The 18,120-nt window shown below is 39.1% G+C and overlaps 1 protein-coding gene across 2 annotated transcripts in view; it reads right to left on the bottom strand.

Annotated features, from left to right (window-relative positions):
• FNIP1 (folliculin interacting protein 1) overlaps positions 1-17,739 on the bottom strand; it is a 121,350-nt gene extending 103,611 nt beyond the window's left edge. For both annotated transcript variants that reach the window (XM_045822828.1, XM_045822837.1), the window contains exon 1: positions 17,568-17,739. In XM_045822828.1, coding sequence (XP_045678784.1) covers positions 17,568-17,659 — 92 coding nt within the window. In that variant the 5' untranslated portion in view covers positions 17,660-17,739. The remainder of the gene's footprint in view (positions 1-17,567) is intronic.
• Between the last annotated feature and the right edge of the window lie 381 nt (positions 17,740-18,120).

Raw genomic sequence — 18,120 nt, 5'->3', positions numbered from 1 at the left:
ACCTCGAAACAGAAGGCAAGCCACACTACACCAGGCCACAAGGAGAAGCACGAGAGTGGGTCAGGAGTTAGAGGAAATGAGAGAAAAATGTATCAATAAAGTGTGGTTTTCTCAGGAAAGAATGGGCAAGGCAGGGTAACCAAGTTAAGCAGGTTTAGGATTGGCCAGTTTGAATAATTCCGGTGATCTCCAAAGTATACAAACTGCCCCCCTGGCTGATAGCTGGCTTTGGGGTGATTAGAGCAGGGAAACAGCTGCCCAGGAGCATACGAGGCTCAAAAGAGGTGGTAGTCAGATGGAGGGTAGATTCTGGACTGGCTGGTCTGCACATGAAGGGCACACTCTTCCCCCAGTCCATCCGATCCTATCTCTAGGAATTAGCTGGGTGGTGCAGTGTCTCCAGGATTAAGAAGGCCTCAAACATCGAAACACCAAACATTAAAAAGGCATGATTATATATATATATATATGTAAAAGGGTGCCTTTAGCTGAATGTATCATATTTGAATAAAGTCCATTAAAAATAATTTTAAGAATAAATGTAACATCAAAGCAGCTAATTCACTAAAAGTGTTGCTAGCACCAAAAACATTTACTTAGTTTAAGAAGGAAAAGAACCAAAAATGATCCTAATTTTCCATAATAGTAGCATAGCTTAAATCTGAAGTTACTCTACTCTAGAATATGGATTTGTATCAATTGAATAACTCGAAAATGGCTGTAATAAGGGGGTTTTGGAGGATGGGTGAAATGGGGGGAAGAGATTAAGGTGTACAAATTGCCAGTTATAAAAAATCACAGCAATGTAAAGTACAGCATAGGGAATGTAGTCAATAATATCATGATAACTATGTATGGTCTCACATGGGTACTAGACTTATGAAGGTGATCACTCCGTAAGTTATATAAATGTTTGATCACAATGTTGTACACCTGAAACTAAATAATATTCTATGTCAACTATAATTGAAATTTTTTTAATTAAAGAAAAAACAAAAAAAAGTGGCTGTAGAGACATGATCAATTAAGATTTTTCTTTTTAGTTGGTTGTTTTTCTAAGATGGGCCCTATTTATCCAAAGGCCATCTTTCCTCTTCATTTTCTTTTCTTGTCCAGTGATTCTCAAACCCAGAAACATATTAGAATCTGATAAAATCTGTCTGAAAGAGGGCCCAAATATCAGAATTTTTTAAAAGCTTCCTTGATGGTTTTAATGCATAGAGCTGAGCATTACTTCCCTACTGCATATCAGATTTAACTGGAACAGCAATTGAATACAAAATGTCTTAATGCCAGCACATCTAGGCAAAGTTCAGAAAACATATTATAAACATTTATAATGGAAAAATACTGTTACAGCATATTACTTTGTGTACCTTTTCTGTATTTTCAAGCATACTGTCTCACATAAATCCAAAATAAACGTAAAACAAACAAGCTATAAGTCATAAAACTAGAAACTAAATTTCCACTTCTCACAAAAACAGAAAAATAAATATAATTCAAAGCATAAATGATAAGCTCTCAGACAATTTGAAAAAAGGAAATTACTTTTTGCTTAAATCATTACTATGGCCACTTAACTGATCTACAAATTCTAAAAATAATGACTCTCCTACACAAGAGACTCCACAGTATAGCCCAGAAATTATATCATTCCAGTTCCTGTTAACATTTTTGTATACATCTGGTCACACATGCAAGAGTTTCTCCACTAGAATACATACAAGGGACTATGTATTAGTCAGGAGAGGCTGGATATACTAGAGATGGAGAAGAGAAAAAAAAGGGGAGAGAGGAAAGAAAAAAGAGAAAGAGGAGAGAAGGAAAAGAGTGGGGAGAAGAGAAGCACCTCAAAGAAACCTTAAACTGCATTCAACAGTATTATACCTAGTATAACACTGGTAGTGTTATTTTGAAACCAATATATGTGTTATAAAATTAATTAAGTAATGATAGTAATGTTGTCAGGAAACAGGATTTTTACTATAATGGATAAAAATATAAAATCAAAAAAGTTAAATAAAAACACTGAAATTTAATTTGAATCAGAAATAGTATTAACATTTATTTTTGTCCTCTGAAATGACCTACAAATAATGACAAGCTGTGGCAATGACAACCTCCAGGATACAGAGAGGTCACTGAATACCATTCCTACCAAAAGGAACTGTGATCACTGGAGAAAACAGTTGATTTCAAGCATGGATCAAAATATGACTGTAATAGCATATTGTCATGCCAGAACACTACTAAGGTCAAAAAAACACTAGAGCCAATCTGAAAAGGCCCCCACTGGCCAAAGATGGTTCACCAAAAAATACAATGGCTGCAGTGGACTGTATCAAACATTAAGAAAACAAACAACAAAAACAAACATCAACTAAAACCACCTCCTTCGTCTCCTGTGAAGTTGCTACAACACCAAATCATTATTTTGAAAATTGGTAAATAAAACATTTGCAATTTGTTTTCCTCTACAGACCAATTTCAGAAGAAATGATAAGTAATTATTCTCCAGCCCCTAATGAAATAATATAGTAGTTCAGTACTAACTAGAAATTTGTTACAAAGATAAATTCTTGGGGGTAGAGCCCAGCAACTACATTTTTACTGGCCCTCAATGAAATAATCCAATAATCATCATCAATAGATGCTAAAACCATTAGGTGAAAGGTTGATGGACAACATAAAACTGGAGAAATCAGGCTAATACCACTTGAACCCACTGATCAACCTTAGCATCACTAAAAGGAGGACAACCAGCAAATATGTGCTTCCCAGTAAAATGTATTAAGAAGAACACAGCACACCTATGAAATAGTCTTCAACCCTCCAAACACAAACCTGGACCTGAATCCAATCAAACCACTAAATCTAATTACCAATTTAAAGAAAATAAAGTGGAGAGAGGAACAAGATCAAGGACAAGTGAGGAAGAAATCAGATCCAAATCTAAAATATGGAACATTCTACAGACAAATTAATATGTGAGCCTTATTAGGATCCTAATTCAAACTTCAGCTCTAAAGAGACATTTCTGAGACAATTATGGAAAACTGAACATGAACTGAGTGTTAAATATTAAGGAATCATTGTTCATTCTTAGAGATAATAGTAATCATTTAGACATTCATATTCCAGTATTCACAGTGAAATGACAAGATGTTTATCATTTCCTTTAAAACACTCCAACAAAAAATTATAGTATTAATATTTAAAATAATCTGGGGCGTGAGACAAAAAAGCCACAATGGTGATAACTGTTGAAGATGGGTATTGGTATATATAGTATGTTCACTTTTTTGTTGGAAATTTTTCATAATAAAAAGCTTTAAAATTTTTCAGGTTAAGCCAAGTGCACTGATACATTCAAATCTCAGTCTGCAGTCTCTCTTTATCCTACCTACTGTGATAGGAAGTGGAATATATATACACACATACATGTCTTTATGACACAGTGAATATGAGAGGAAAATTTCCAAAGATAAAGAGATTTCAGTAAATACAGTGGAACCTCAGTTCTCAAACTTAAATCATTCTGGAAAACTGTTCAAGAAGTGACTTGTTCAAAACCCCAGTCTCCTTTGTTGACACGTGACCGATCACAGAGATATCGGCACGAAAGTTTTGTCAAATAGAGAATTGAGACCCAAAGTTTTGTTAAGACAACTGAGATATTTTTCCTGTGAAAGACATGGTTGAGAACTGAACTGCTTGAGAACCAAGACATTCAAGAACCAAAGTGTTGACTGCATTTGAAAGATGAAAAGTAGCAGCTGATTTTTTGGAAACAAGCAGCTACAACCCAAGTGTTAATATATGGGGATGTCAATGAGCAACCAAAACATTTGCCCCCTCAGAGTCCCTTGGAAACAGAAGGCACTTTGGAAGGTGGAGGAAAGGCACAGAACAAAAAGCATATCCTTCACAGGATATGAAGCTGGCCTTCTGCATCCTCTCTCTTAATCATACTCTTATATAGATCTCATGTTTATTCTCTTGGGAAACTGTCAAAGAAGCACCAACTTCAAGGTTATTAGGGACTTCAGTGAAAGAAGTTCAGACATAGGGCTGAAAAACAGGGGATTATGAAAAATAAGAATGAACTCTTAGAAATTAAAAATATGATAGCTGAAATAAAAATAGACACAAAAATTCACCCAAAAGTAATGACAAAATCTCCCAGATTTAGGATAGAAAGAGATAGGTAGAAATTGGGTAAGGGAAGGAAAAAAAAAAAAAAAAGAAACTTAAAAGGATCAGTACAGGAAGCTTTCCCTGGGGAACTTTACTACTAAAAGTTTTAGAAAGGGACTTCCAATCAAGATGGCAACATAGGAAAGTACAGTACTCAAATACTCCCACAACCATACAAAAATGACAACTGAACTACAGAACCACCATCATTCAGCACCACCTGAAATCTAGCTAAATAGAAGTCCTACAATTAGGGAATTAAAGAAGCCCCACAGAGACAGGTAGGATAAGGAGAGACTGCAGAACAGGCTGGTCCAATACCCACATGTGGCAGATAAAAGGAGAGAGATCTTGGCTGCAGAAGTGCCCCCTGAGCAGCAAGGGGTCCCAGCCCCACTCCAGACCTCCCAGCCCAGGGGTCCAGTGCCAGGAGGAAAAATCCCCATAGCTCTGGCTGTAAAGTACAAGTGGGGATTGTGGCTGAGTGAGATTGAGGGCTTCTGAGTCTCAGGCAGTTCCTCATAAAGGGCCCCCATAAAGACCCATAGGACTCAATCCCTCTGAGCTTTAGCACTGGGGCAGCAGCTTGAAAGGTACCAGGGCCATACAGGGAGGAACTGAATTATCTGGCATCAGGGCGAGAGTTGGGGGGTGCAGTCTTCTGTCACACAAAAGTGCTGACACAGGCCATTGTCCCTTTTCTGAGATGTCCCCACACCCCCAGTGCTGGCAGGCAAGTGCCAAATGTGAGTCTCCATCAACCTGGCTCACAGTCCCCCACACACAGGTGACTGATTCCCTGAGACCCTAACCCACCTAATCTGCAGCCCACCCAAGCCACTTCCAGTGGCTTTTTCCATTTGGCCTCTCTTACCTCATGCTTCAGACTTTAATGAACCCTCTCAAACAAGCAGCAGCTAGCCTCTGTGTGCCCTGTATCTCTTGCTAAGTGATGCCAGGCCTGCACTAGAGGCAGCCAGCCTTGGTTTGCGGCTTGGCCTCACCGGGCACCTCCAAGCCCAGCACAAGTAGCATCCATCTGCAGATCACTCTGTAGCTCATGCTGTGTGGCCCCAGACAGGGCACAGGTGGTGGATGATGATACACCTTCTGGAAGGCCCCCAGAGCCAGCATACCTGGTGACCCAATCTGGATTACAACCCTACCACCTCCATAAAGAGTGGACTCAGTGAGTACCAAAGCCCCACTGAAGTAAGTCCTGTTCTCTAGGGTCTACTCCAGCACAGTAGCTTTTCAGCTGTAGTTGCAACCATTCTTTCTGACTGACTGTCCTGGAGGTCAATCCCTCCCAGTGATGCCAATAGCAATCAAGGCTCGACAAAGGCAGTGCACACAGTCCATACAAGGATGCACCTGGAGTACCCAACTCAGGTGACTGGAGAAGGTGCACCACTGAACTCTACAGGACAACTACTACACAAGGCCATTCTACCAAGTTTGGGACACATAGCAGATCTACCTAAAACAGAAACAAACATTGGGAAGCAGCAAAAATGCAGAGACAAAGAAACAGCTCTCAAATGAAAGAACAGGAGAAATCTCCAGAAAAAAAAAAAAACAACTAAATGAAATGGAAGCAAGCAAACTACAAGATACAGAATTCAGAACAATGGTTATATGGATACTGAAGAAACTTAGTGATAACTTCAACGAACTAAGTAAGAAGTTCAAGAGCATGAAAAAGGGTATAGAAATCATAAAAATTAACCAGTCAGATATTAAAGATACACTAACTGAAATGAAGAATAATTTACAGAGAATCAACAGAATAGATGAAGCCAACAATCAAAACAGTGATTTGGAAAATAAGGAAGCAAAAAACACCCAATCAAAACAGCAAAAAGAAAAAAGAATCCAAAAAAATACAGTGCTGGAAGCCTCTTGTACAACTTCAAGCGTTCCAACATTAGCATCATAGGGGTGCCAGAAGGAGAAAAGAAAATGAAAACCTATTTGGAAAAAAATGATGACAGAAAACTTCCCTAACCTGGTGAAGGAAACAGACATACAAGTCCAGGAAGTGCAGAAAGTCCCAAACAAGATGAACCCAAAGAGGCCCACACCAAGACACATCATAATTAAAATGGCAAAGGTTAAAGACAAGAGAATTTTTTTTAAGATTGTATTTATTTATTTTTAGAGAGGGAAGGGAGGGAGAGAGAGAGAGAGAGAGAGAAACATCAATGTGCGGTTGCTGGGGGCCATGGCCTGCAACCCAGGCATGTACCCTGACTGGAAATTGAACCTGTGACACTTTGGTTCGCAGCCCATGCTCAATCCACTGAGCTTCGCCAGCCAGGGCTAACGAGAATCTTAAAAGCAGAAGAGAAAAGCATTTAGTTGCCTACAAGGGAGCTCCCATAAAACTGTCAGCTGACTTCTCCACAGAAGCTTTGCAGGCCAGAAGGGAATGACAAGAAATATTCAGAGTGATGAAAAGCAAGGACCTATAAACAAGATTACTCCACCCAGCAGAGCTGTCATTTATGATTGAAGGACATATAAAGAGCTTCCCAGATAATAAAAAGCTAAAGGAGTTCATCATCACCAAAGCAATATTAGATGAAATATTAAAGGGTGTTCTTTAAGAAGGAAAAAAAGAAAGATCAAAACTATGGCAATAACCCTGGCTGGTGTGGCTCAGTAGATTGAGCACTGGCCTGTGAACCAAGGGGTCATCAGCTGGATTCCTAGTCAGGGCACATACCTGCGTTGCAGGCCAGGCCCCCAGTAGGAGGCCCTTGAAAGGCAACCACACAATGATGTTTCTCTCCCTCTCTTTCTCCTTCTCTTCCCCTCTCTAAAAAAATAATAAACAAATAAAATCTTTTTTAAAAAACTATGGCAATAAAAGGACAATAAAATGGCAATAAATACATATCTGTCAATGATTGAGTCTAAAAAGCAAAAATCAACAAACAAGCAGAACAGAAATAGAAAGAACATTCTGACAACTGCCAGTTGGGAGAATGAGTGAAAAAGATGAAGGGATTAAAGAAGTCCAAATTGGTTTTTACAAAATAGTCATGGGGATGTACAGTACAGCATAAGGAATATAGTGAATAATACTCTAGTAAATATGTATGGTGTCAGATGGATACAAGATTTATCAGGATGATCACTTACAAAGTTATATACTAGCTAACCAACAGGGTATGCCCCTGTAACTGATATACTATATGTCAACAAAAATTGAAAATAAAAAATGATTTTTAAAAAGTTTCTGAAATGATGAAATCATTAAATCATTTAAGAAAATTCCCCAAAGTAAAATGTCTCCAGAATGAAAAACCCACCAAATTATCAGTAAATAATTTGTTAAAAAAAAACTAAGTATATGACTGAAATTTCAGAAAAAAAGAGAAAATTGGGAAAATTTCAAGAGCTTCCTGAGGGTTGAGAGTTACAGCTTTAGCCTTCTCAGCAGCAATATTGGAAGCCAGAAGACAATGGAGCAAAGGCTTCAAATTTCTGAGTTAAAATAATTCTGAATATAGCTTTCTGTATCTATCAGACTACCAACCAAACATTCAAAAAGACATTTTCAGACTTGCAAAGTCTCAAAAAATTCATTTCCCAAGCACTCATTCTCAGAAAGCTCCTAGAAGGACATGCACCACCAAAACAAGGGGATAATCCAAAGAGGAAAATGTCATGGATGCAGTCAACAGAAGCTTCTAATGAAAAAGGTCAAAGGAACTCCCAGGAGGAAAGCAAAAGAAGTCTCATGGCAATGCTTTGAAGCAGACACACAGGCCAAGCAGTCCAAGCTAGAGACAGATAAGGCCAGAGGGTTCCAAGGACATATGCAGGAGGAAAAAAAAATTAAAAAGTGAACTAATCAATTATTTGATAGGTTTAACTACAAGTTGTTTTGAGAGGTATTTTGGAGGGGTGGGAGGAGCATTGAAAGATGTAGAAATAGTTGGCTAAAGATTTTAGAGAAAACAAGGTGACTCTCCCAAAAGGCAATTAATTCCAAGAAAAAAGTACAAGAAAACATAAAATATACTTAGCTCAGTAGGGAACATTTACAATAGAATAATATGCATAGCTGACCTTGATCATTTAAGTTATCCAAACATTGCAATATTGGCAGAATAAAGAGGGAAAAGAAGGTAAAGGGGGGCAGGGGTGGGGGTGGGGGTGTGTGTGTGTGTGTGTGTGTGTGTGTGTGTAAGACCTAAACCTTTACCAATACAGGAGACTAATACATAATGTTTAAGATGAATGCACTTCTCAATAAACAGCATATTCATATTATTTGTAAATATATAAGTAAATACTCAAAGTAACAGCCAAAATAACTGAAAAAGCAGTAGCCTCTAGGATCAGGAGGGTCTTACTAGAAGTAAATTCCTAACACAGTGCTGCTGGGGCAGGGGCAAAAAATTCATGTTAAATTTAGAGCCAGGCTGTCAAAAGTGAGGAGCTTCCCTAGCTAGTCAGTCAGGTGTTGCCAGGGCCCTGGAGCCATTCATGTCACAGCTGGTATAGTAACATGGGTTTTTACTGTCTACTGTTTAATTTATTTCAGGTATTTCTTTGGTAAAAACTTCAAGTATTTACATTTTTTACAAATAATTTATATTCTATTTCTGCATCCTATAAAGGTATAGCAGATGCTTTATGGTATAAAATAACTAGGAATAAATCAAAATTAATACAAAAATACAAAATATTTTTGGGAATCTTGTCGCAGCTCTATTTTATTCACCTTTTGATAAACTTCAAAATGCAGTTTGTGAATGTAAATGTAAATCTTTAAAACTTATATAATAGACCACAACAGGGTGGGATGAAAACAGACTGAAAAGCTGCAAAGAGCCTGCCAGTTGCATCCTACAAATGAAATAATAACTGTATAAAATTAAAGGACTCAGCCCTGGGTTGTGTGGCTCAGTGGATTGAGTGCTGGCCTGCAAACCTGAAGGTCACTGGTTTGATTCCCAGCCGGGGCACATGCCTGGATTGTGGGCCAGTTCCTCAGCAGAGAGTACATGAGAGGCAACCACACACTGATGTTTCCCTCTCTTTCTACTCCCCTTTCCCTCTCTAAAAATAAATAAATGAAATGTTTAAAAAAGGGAAGATGCGTTACAGTCATATTATTCCTAGTACTGTACACACACGTGAACCAGATTATTCTCAAGAAACATTCATTATTCTGATTCAGAATCAATAGCTAGAGGAAAAATTATGAGACTAAAAAAGACACACTGAGGGTGAGGGAGTTTGAGAAGGAATTCTAACATTTGAGTGCTTCCCATGCCACTTAATCCTCAAAACAACTCTAAAATAGTAGGTGCAGTGAACCCTGGGGACTGTATCTCCAGCATCGACTCCCCTACTCAGACATGCACACATAAACCCAATCTTTAATGAAACATGATACTGCTTCCCAAGATTGTATATATGGAAACTATTGGGGCGGGTATATGAACTCTAGACCATCACACCAGGCTTCAACACTAGAAGAGAAGGATGTGCCAAGTTGAGGAGTTTGGACTTTGTTAAACACAAAGGCTTTGGAACTCATATTTCAGTTCACATCTTAATTTCATCACTTACCACATGACCTGATGCAAAGTTCTTAATTTCTCTGTGCCTCTATTACCTCATGTATAAAATAGTCATAATCAGACTTAGTTTATTAAGCTATTATGAGAATTAAATAAATTAGTATGTGTAAGGCACCGAAAATAATGCTTGGCACAAAGTAATCCCATGTTAAGCAACAGGGAGTCAATGGAGATTTCTGAGTGATTTGACCAGAATTACAGTTTAGGAAAATCAGTGCAGTAGAGTGGTTAGAGGGGAACACACAAAAAGTGGGAAAGTAGCAAAATTTTTATAAAAAGCATTAAAGCCCTTAATGAAGATGACAACAGTGAAAAATGGAAAAGAACTAAGTGCAGAATATGAAATCAACAGGATTTAACATATGAACAATTGTGGCAATCACCAGAAAGAGAAGTAAAAGATGATTCTCTGATTTTTCAATTTAGTAGACTACGAATATGGTGGTGCCAAGAACAGGAACAGAGAGATTGGCTTAGGGCTCCTTTACACTAAAAGGTTTCTGTTACATTTTATATAGGGAGTTTGTTTAAAACAAGTCTTTCCTAAAAGATAATTTAAACTCAGTAGGATTTAAGACAATAATTATTATATTAGTAAGAAATGAGGTCCACGTTTTATAAACTGACTACTGAAGCTGTATTTTTCATTAACCTGTTTTCTGTCAATAAATGTGGTTCTAAAAAATTTAATACCACTACACAGAGATGAAAAAGCAAATCAAATTAACAATAAAATAGAATACTGCATTTTTTACTGCAAAATTAGACTCAGGAATAAATATTGATACCTCAGATTATTAACATGTATTTACTTATAATTCTCAACTTTCCACTTGAATATGATCACAGAATTTTCTATAAAGAATACTATAAGCCCTGGCTGGCATAGCTCAGCGGATTGAGCACAGTCTGCAAACCAAAGTGTCACAGGTTCGATTCCCAGTCAGGCCACATACCTGGGTTGCAGGCCACGGCCCCCAGCAACCGCACATTGATGTTTCCGTCTCTCTCTCTCTCTTTCTCCCTCCCTTCCCTCTCTAAAAAATAAATGAATAAAATCTTTTTTAAAAAAAAGAAGTAAAAAAAAAAGAATACTATAACCATTATTTCTAATATAAGATTAAAAGGTACAATCTATGGAGGGGTAATATTTTATTTATTTATTTATTTATTTATTTATTTATTTATTTATTATCTCCTCCCTCAAGGGTATGTTTGTCACTGATTTACAAGGAAACAAAGGGAGGGAAGGAGTGAGGGGTAGGGAGGAGAGTAAGGAGGGGGAGAAACACACACACACATCCATAGGTTGCCTCCCACAATCACCCTGAGTAGGGATCAATCCCTCAACCTAGGCCTGTGCCCTGATGGGGGATGGAGCCCATAACCTTCTGGTGTGCAGATGACATTCCAACCAACTGGGCCACCTGGCTAGGGCTGGAGGGGTAGTACTTTTAAAATAATAAAAACCCTTGTGAATGCAGCAAATCTTTATAAAAATTACATTTAAAAAACATTGAAAATTCTTATAGATATTGACAATGTTAAGAAGCTAGCTTTTAAGAACTTCAGAAGCTCAAAATGTGAGATTAAATCAGAACACTGAATGAAAAAATAACTCAGCACTACAGATTGTTTCTCCTACAGAAACAGAATGCTTTAGGAGTGAAGCCAGTTCCTTACTTCTCATTTACTCCACCTGTATCTCACTTCCCCTCCTAAACATGCCTCCTCAAAAACAAAGATTAACGTCACAAATTATCTCCAACTTGACTAATCCGATACTTTTCTGTTTCTCATCTCACAAGACCTGTTAGCAATCAGCATACAAAACAGCTCGTCATTCCATCATTTTTGTAACACTTCCTTTTCTCAGCTATCCTAACCACATACCTATGGCTCTCCTTGTATCTCTCTTGGCCATTCCTTCTTTGTAGACTTTCCTCTCCCACATCTGTGCATTTTTTTATTCCTCAGGGAAAACCCTTGTTCTTTCCAATTCTCTATCTATACCATGTTCCTATGTATTCCCTTAGTTGTAATACTGACAATACGTTCCAATTCATATCCCCAGTCCCAACCTCTACTGTGAACTCCAGATTTATTTTATTATCTGTCAACTGGACATCTCTATGTGGGTAGCTCACTGGCAATTAAAACTAGACCAAGTGTCTAGAACTTTTGATACACTCCTTCAGCCCTCAAAAATGTTTCATATATTCATTCTACAGATATTTACTAAGCATATACTCAGGCATTGTGCTACACACTGGCACAACAATATGAGCTTGGGGAAGACAGGTGAACGGTAACAAGGGCTATGAAGGAAATAAACAGTGTGTTCTGACAAAAAATAGGGAAGAGGGCTGCTACTTTTGATAGGGTATTCAAGACAGGCCCCCACAATATTATATTCCCCTTCACAAAATGGTGTTCACCTAACTGCTCCAGCCAGAAACCTAGGTATCTGTTCCCTACAAACATCTCATCAAGTGGTTCTACAGGGTTCTAACTCCAGAATACACCTTGAAGTTGAAGAGAGCTCTCAAGCAAAGAAGAGAGATGTGGATAAGTAATGACAACTGTGATAAACGTCACAGAAGGAAATGCAATAAGTTATGGAAGAAATTACAGTGAAACCTAATCAGCCTGGGAGAAATCAGAAAAGCCTTCCTGGAAGGAGGATAATTAGTATAAACGCAGACGATCACAACAAAAAGCTAAAGAAAAAGGTATAGAAGACTATGCCAAGAACAGGGAATACCACCATATGGCACCACCCAAAATAAAAGAAGTCCAAGGTAATAAAATCATAGGAAAGGGAGATGGGAAAAAGGCCAAAAGAAAGCAAGAGGTTATCAAAGACTAATGAGTTCACATCAAAGGGGCACATAAATTAATTTGAAGTCTTCCAATGGCCAAATATGGAACAGTTTGACTATAATTGATTACTACATTAAAATCCAAGAGCTCATGATGTAATAAAACGATAAACAAAATGAAAACTCACTGAACTCATTATAAACTATTCTGAAAAAAAATGACAAAGGGGCGCTGGCTGGTGTGGCTCAGTGGAATGAGGGCCGGCCTGTGAACCAAAGGGTTGCTGGTTTCATTCCCAGTCCGGGCACAAGTCTGGGTTGCAGGGCAGGTCCCCAGTAGGGGGTGCACAAAAGGCAACCACACACTGATGTTTCTCTCCCTCTTGCTCCCTCCCTCTGCCTCTCTCTAAAAATAAATAAATAAAACCTTTAAAAAGAGAAAAAATTATCTTTAAAAAAGTAATAAAGGGAAACAATCAAATTTTTATGCTGCCTCTCTTGTGGCCTAGAGTACCAAACAGGTAGTAAGACAAAGTTCTTCCAGGAAATAAGTACAGAAAGAATTAGGATTTGGGTATTACCATGTTGCAACCCCCAACAAGATAATGAATTCAGGCGATGATCAACAAAAGACGGTAAAATCATTAGTGAAAGAATACTTTTTTCAATGAAAAATAAGGCTGATACCACCTGAAATCATTGATCAATCTTAGCATCACTAAAAGTGAGACAACCAGACATTATGTAACTCTGATAGGCAATACACAATATCTATGGAATATTTTTATTAAAAAAAAAAAAACCCTGAACCTAAATCTAATAAACTTTCTAACTACTAGTTCACAGAAAATAGAGAATAAGTCTAACAGTGGTTCTCAAATTTGAGCATCAGAATCACCTGGAGTGGGCTTACTAAAACACAGATTACTGAGAACCAATTAATCAAAAGAAACTGTAATGAAGCCAACAGTCAAAGAGAGAATGCGGGAAATTTTACAGGAAAAATAACCCAGTTTCAACAACAAATCACATTTAAATGGGGGAGAAGACCGTTATAGAATAAAAATTATTTAAGCAACATAACTGCAAATGCAATATGCAGACAAGATTATGATTCAACAAATCTACAAAAACACATTTTGAGACAATCCAGAAAATTTGAATATAGACTAAGTATAGATGATATTTAAAATTTCTGTTAATTCTGTTAAATATAATAATAGACTAATATCTATGTTTTAAAAAATGACTTTATGGAATTTCTTTTTTAAAAATCAAGAGTACAGTCTTTGCAAAAGCCACATACCACACGGCACCACTTTAAGGAATTTAAGCCTAAACTGAATGATTTCACACATAAGCATGAGATCATCATAGTAACAACTTCTAGTTCCTGAAAGCCATGTGGTAAGCACTGCATTAAGTACTTTATATAACTTATCTCACTAATTCTTAAAATAACTGAAATGAAGATACTAAATCCTATACCATTTTTGCCTGCTAATCATTATCAACTTGCATTTTTTAAAAGGATAAAGAATTGAGAATGATTTGGAGAAAAGCAAGAATGATGGCAAAAGACCAATTAAGTTGTTTCAAAAGGTTAAGAATTCCCACTACAGACAATATGAGCAAATGTTCATGTATTAGAAATAAAACAAAAAATCATTTTTGAACATGAATTATGTCCTACAGACATTTAACTATGAAACAACCTTCTTCACCAAATTATTTTTTTCAAGATTATTTTCAAAGCAATCATTTTATAGGTACTGCAGTTACTGGGCTTAGACTTAATTCTTACTTCCACTGGAAAGTGGCCTGATGGAGAAAATAAAGCATCTTCCAAAATGCACCTTCTTTCCCAAATTCTTTAAGAGATAAAAACAAACTATTGCTTTAATTCTATAAATGACTGAAATAATATCCTCCCTGTGATTCCCTTCACACTCATCTCCAGCTCAAGAAGCTTAGATAAGACAAGCACACAGAAATCTGTAAGTCAAGATCTTAACAGTGAAGACTGAACGGAAAAGGATGACGCCTAACCATCTTTTCCAATGGGGTAACCATGAAAAACAATTATTAAAAGACTCCTAAGGCTTCTTTATAAAAGTTTCTCCTATGATCTTACTACAGCTTATCACTACTGGGCGATGTATACTGCTTACTCTAGGAACTGACTCTATGGGCTGAGGGCTAAACGTGTTCAAGCCTGATTTAACAACTTAAGCTTAAAAAAAAAGGTTCTAGAAAGGAAAACATGGCATACTGGTATGAACATTACATTTTAAGTCTACTCAAAAACCTAAGTTACATCAAAAGATGCTGAACATCATTTGTTATTTAGAAATTAAATTAAAACCACAGCAAGATATTGTTATACCCTCTGGAATGGCTATAATCAAAAAAAAGATTAAGAAATGGATAATCCAGTTAATTTTGTTGGATTGTTTTGCAATACAAAAAAAAATAATTGCAAAATAGACTAACAATATCAGGTATTGGAGCGGACATGGAGCAACTGTAACCTTCATATGTAACTAGTGAAAATACAAAATGATACAACTTTGAAAAAGTTTGGCAATTTTTTTTAAGTTAAGCATATGACCCAGCAATTTCACTGCTAGGTATCCACCCAAGAGAAATAAAAATACATGTCCACATAAAGATCTGGGCACAAATGTCTGCCAACTGATGAATGAGCAAATCATGGTACACCCAGGCAACGTAATACTACTCAGCAATAAGATGAGAGGACTATTAATACAAGCTACAACATGAAGGAATCTCAAAATCGTCACTGAGTTAAGTTAGGCCAGACACGAGAAATCATTACTAGTGTGATTACACTTACATGAAATTCTAAAAAAAAAAGCAAAAACTTCTGTCATTAGACAAGAAGCAGATCAGTGACTGCCCTGGGTGAGAAGGGGTTAAGGACTGCCTCCAAAGCAGCAAGTGTTCCAAATCTTCATTGGGGTGGTGGGTACTTAACTGTATACATGTAACAAAAGACACAAGATACTTGGAATGGTTCGGTTTTATTGCATGTAAATTATAGCTCAAAGAAGTTGTTTCAATTTTTTTAAAGATGTGGGTTAATTAGACCTGCAGATTTACTAGCTGTGTGACATTAACCAGTTTTCATTTTCTCACATGTACACACATACACATTTTATTTTGAAAGTAACCCATTCTTTATTGTACTACAGTTAGTAAGTTTACACATGATTCTTATTTTCACTAGAAAAAGTACCAGGTAGTTATCTATACTGCTGCTTGTCCTATATGACAAGGTGGTTGTGAAATACCACATGAGATAACTACTGAGAAAGTGCTTTGGCAACTCTAAAGTAGTATTACACAACTGTACAGTAGACCTCATGTTTTTAAAAAACAGACATGAAAATGTTTTTCACATGAATGACCTGAGACCTCTGAAAACTCAAGTACCCCAAAGTCAGTCTTCGCATAGAAAGAGAGAGCCTATACAATGGTCCCCTTTTTAATACCCTTCCTAAACCTGCTTTCTATTGACTCGATGTACTGGATGGCTCAGTGTAGTGTGAGGTAGACTACGCTTTCGTTTTTTGAAAAAGAAAACACTAAAGAAATATCTAAAAGAAGGTCATTACATGAGGATGGCAAGACATTTCCCAGTGGAAAAGACCAAAACCTAGAAAACTATCTTTGAGCACTTTTCCAAGAGAATCACAATTGAGATTTTTCTCCCTTTAAAGTCAGTTAAATTTCTTTGCATTTACTACTTCAGTTCCACAGGTCTTACTGAATGTTTACTAGTGTGACCTGCGTTAGCAAGACTGGGTGAACAATTTTAATACCAAAACCTTTTAAACCAGCGTGGTAGTCATTTCACACCTTCGCCGGTGGCAAACTTGAACAGATTCTCATTTTTTCCTACAGCCACTGCATGGCCGAGTTCTCGGCTACCCCAGCAGGTATGAGTGATATTTGACATTTAGCCTAGCTATATATACTAGTTTCCACAGAGCGACAAGTATGAAGGCTGTTTTGGAAGACACAATCTCTTCTTCAAATGCAGGCTGGAGACTAAGTTTTACCTTGAATTCGGTTTCCTATTACATCAAGTTTGACAATGTTAAGAGTTTTTCTACCAGCAACAGGTCTAGTAACCAAAAATGAACGAAGCCTGCAATGTCATAAAATATTTTGCTGTCGTTCTCAGTTTTTAAAGCCTCCTTTTAGTAACAGTTCTAAAGGGATGATGACTCTATAGTCAATGCCACCTCCATGCTTCAGTTGATTCGGTCCTGCCTCGGTTTGGTCAGTAGTAACCATAATCTCTTAGGTTTCACATTTTTCCTTCGACAAACTGAAGGAAAAATACAGCTGGGTCGGGTAACCGCACACCTCCAACTTTAGCTTCCAAGAAACCTGCAAGAACGGCATCTTGCCCACTCGCTCCTCCAGCCTTCCCTGCACTGGCAAGGTTGGCCAAAACGTGCAGCTCTCTCCACATCACCAACCGAGCTGGAACAGAGCACCCAGAGGGCGACTGGTCACGGGGAGGAGGGGAGAACTCCGCCTGGAGGACGACGGCTGAGGTCCAACCCAGCCCGCGCCCAACGCTCCTTGCCGCCAGAAAAGCCTGTGGAACCTTAGCTCTAGCAGCGGCTATCGGTCCGGGGAGGCAGAGCCGCGCGTGGCTGCAGAGCAGGGCGTAAACAAACCGACCCCGAGAAGGAGGAAGGGGCTACCCAGGGTGGGGGGTGGGGAGAAAGGACCTCGCTCCGACCCTCCGGCGCAGGTCCGCAGCTGCCTGGCCCCTAGGACGGCGGCCTCGGTCCCGGTCCCAGCGCCGCTCTAGTACGGGCGTGGACACAGAAGGCCCTGGTGCGTCCGGAGCCCACAGCCACAAGGCCGTGGGCTCTGCGCCCCCAGCCCCGCAGCGCCCTACCTGAACACGCAATCCGGGTCGCGAGCGTCCCTACCGGGTGCGCCCGACCCATTCCTCTTGTTGAAAAGCTTCTGGAACAGCGTAGGGGCCATGCTGGCCACCGCCAAGCCGGGGTCGCCACTCAGAGAGCTCGCTAGGTCCCCGCTCCTAGAACCGCCCTGCCACCCCCATGGGTGCCTCAGTCATATGACAGAAATTAGTCACTTCAAACGGCCACGGCGCGCGGGGCGGGGCGCGAGGCAAAGCCAGCGTTCATTGGCTGGCGGTGTGCCGCGTCACGTGGCGAAGCGCGGAGCAGGGGGCAAGGTGGGGGCGTGGGGCGGAGCTGACGCCCATAGGCTGACGGGTGGATTCCCTCACGTGGCAGCTCACGGGGCGGGGCGTGCACGGAAGCGAGAGGTGGAGAGGGGAAGGGCGGGTCGGGAGGGGGAGGGGAGGGAAGGGGGAAAAGAGGGGAGGGAATGGGAGGGGAAAGGGGTGGAGAGCGGAGGGAATGGGAGGGGAAAGGGGTGGAGAGCGGAGGGAATGGGAGGGGAAGGGGGAGGGGAAGGGG

This window comes from Phyllostomus hastatus, unplaced genomic scaffold (assembly GCF_019186645.2).
Source record: "Phyllostomus hastatus isolate PE091 unplaced genomic scaffold, TTU_PhHast_1.1 phas_contig_150, whole genome shotgun sequence".
Classification (NCBI taxonomy): domain Eukaryota; kingdom Metazoa; phylum Chordata; class Mammalia; order Chiroptera; family Phyllostomidae; genus Phyllostomus; species Phyllostomus hastatus.
This window is presented reverse-complemented; position numbering and strand designations above follow the sequence as displayed.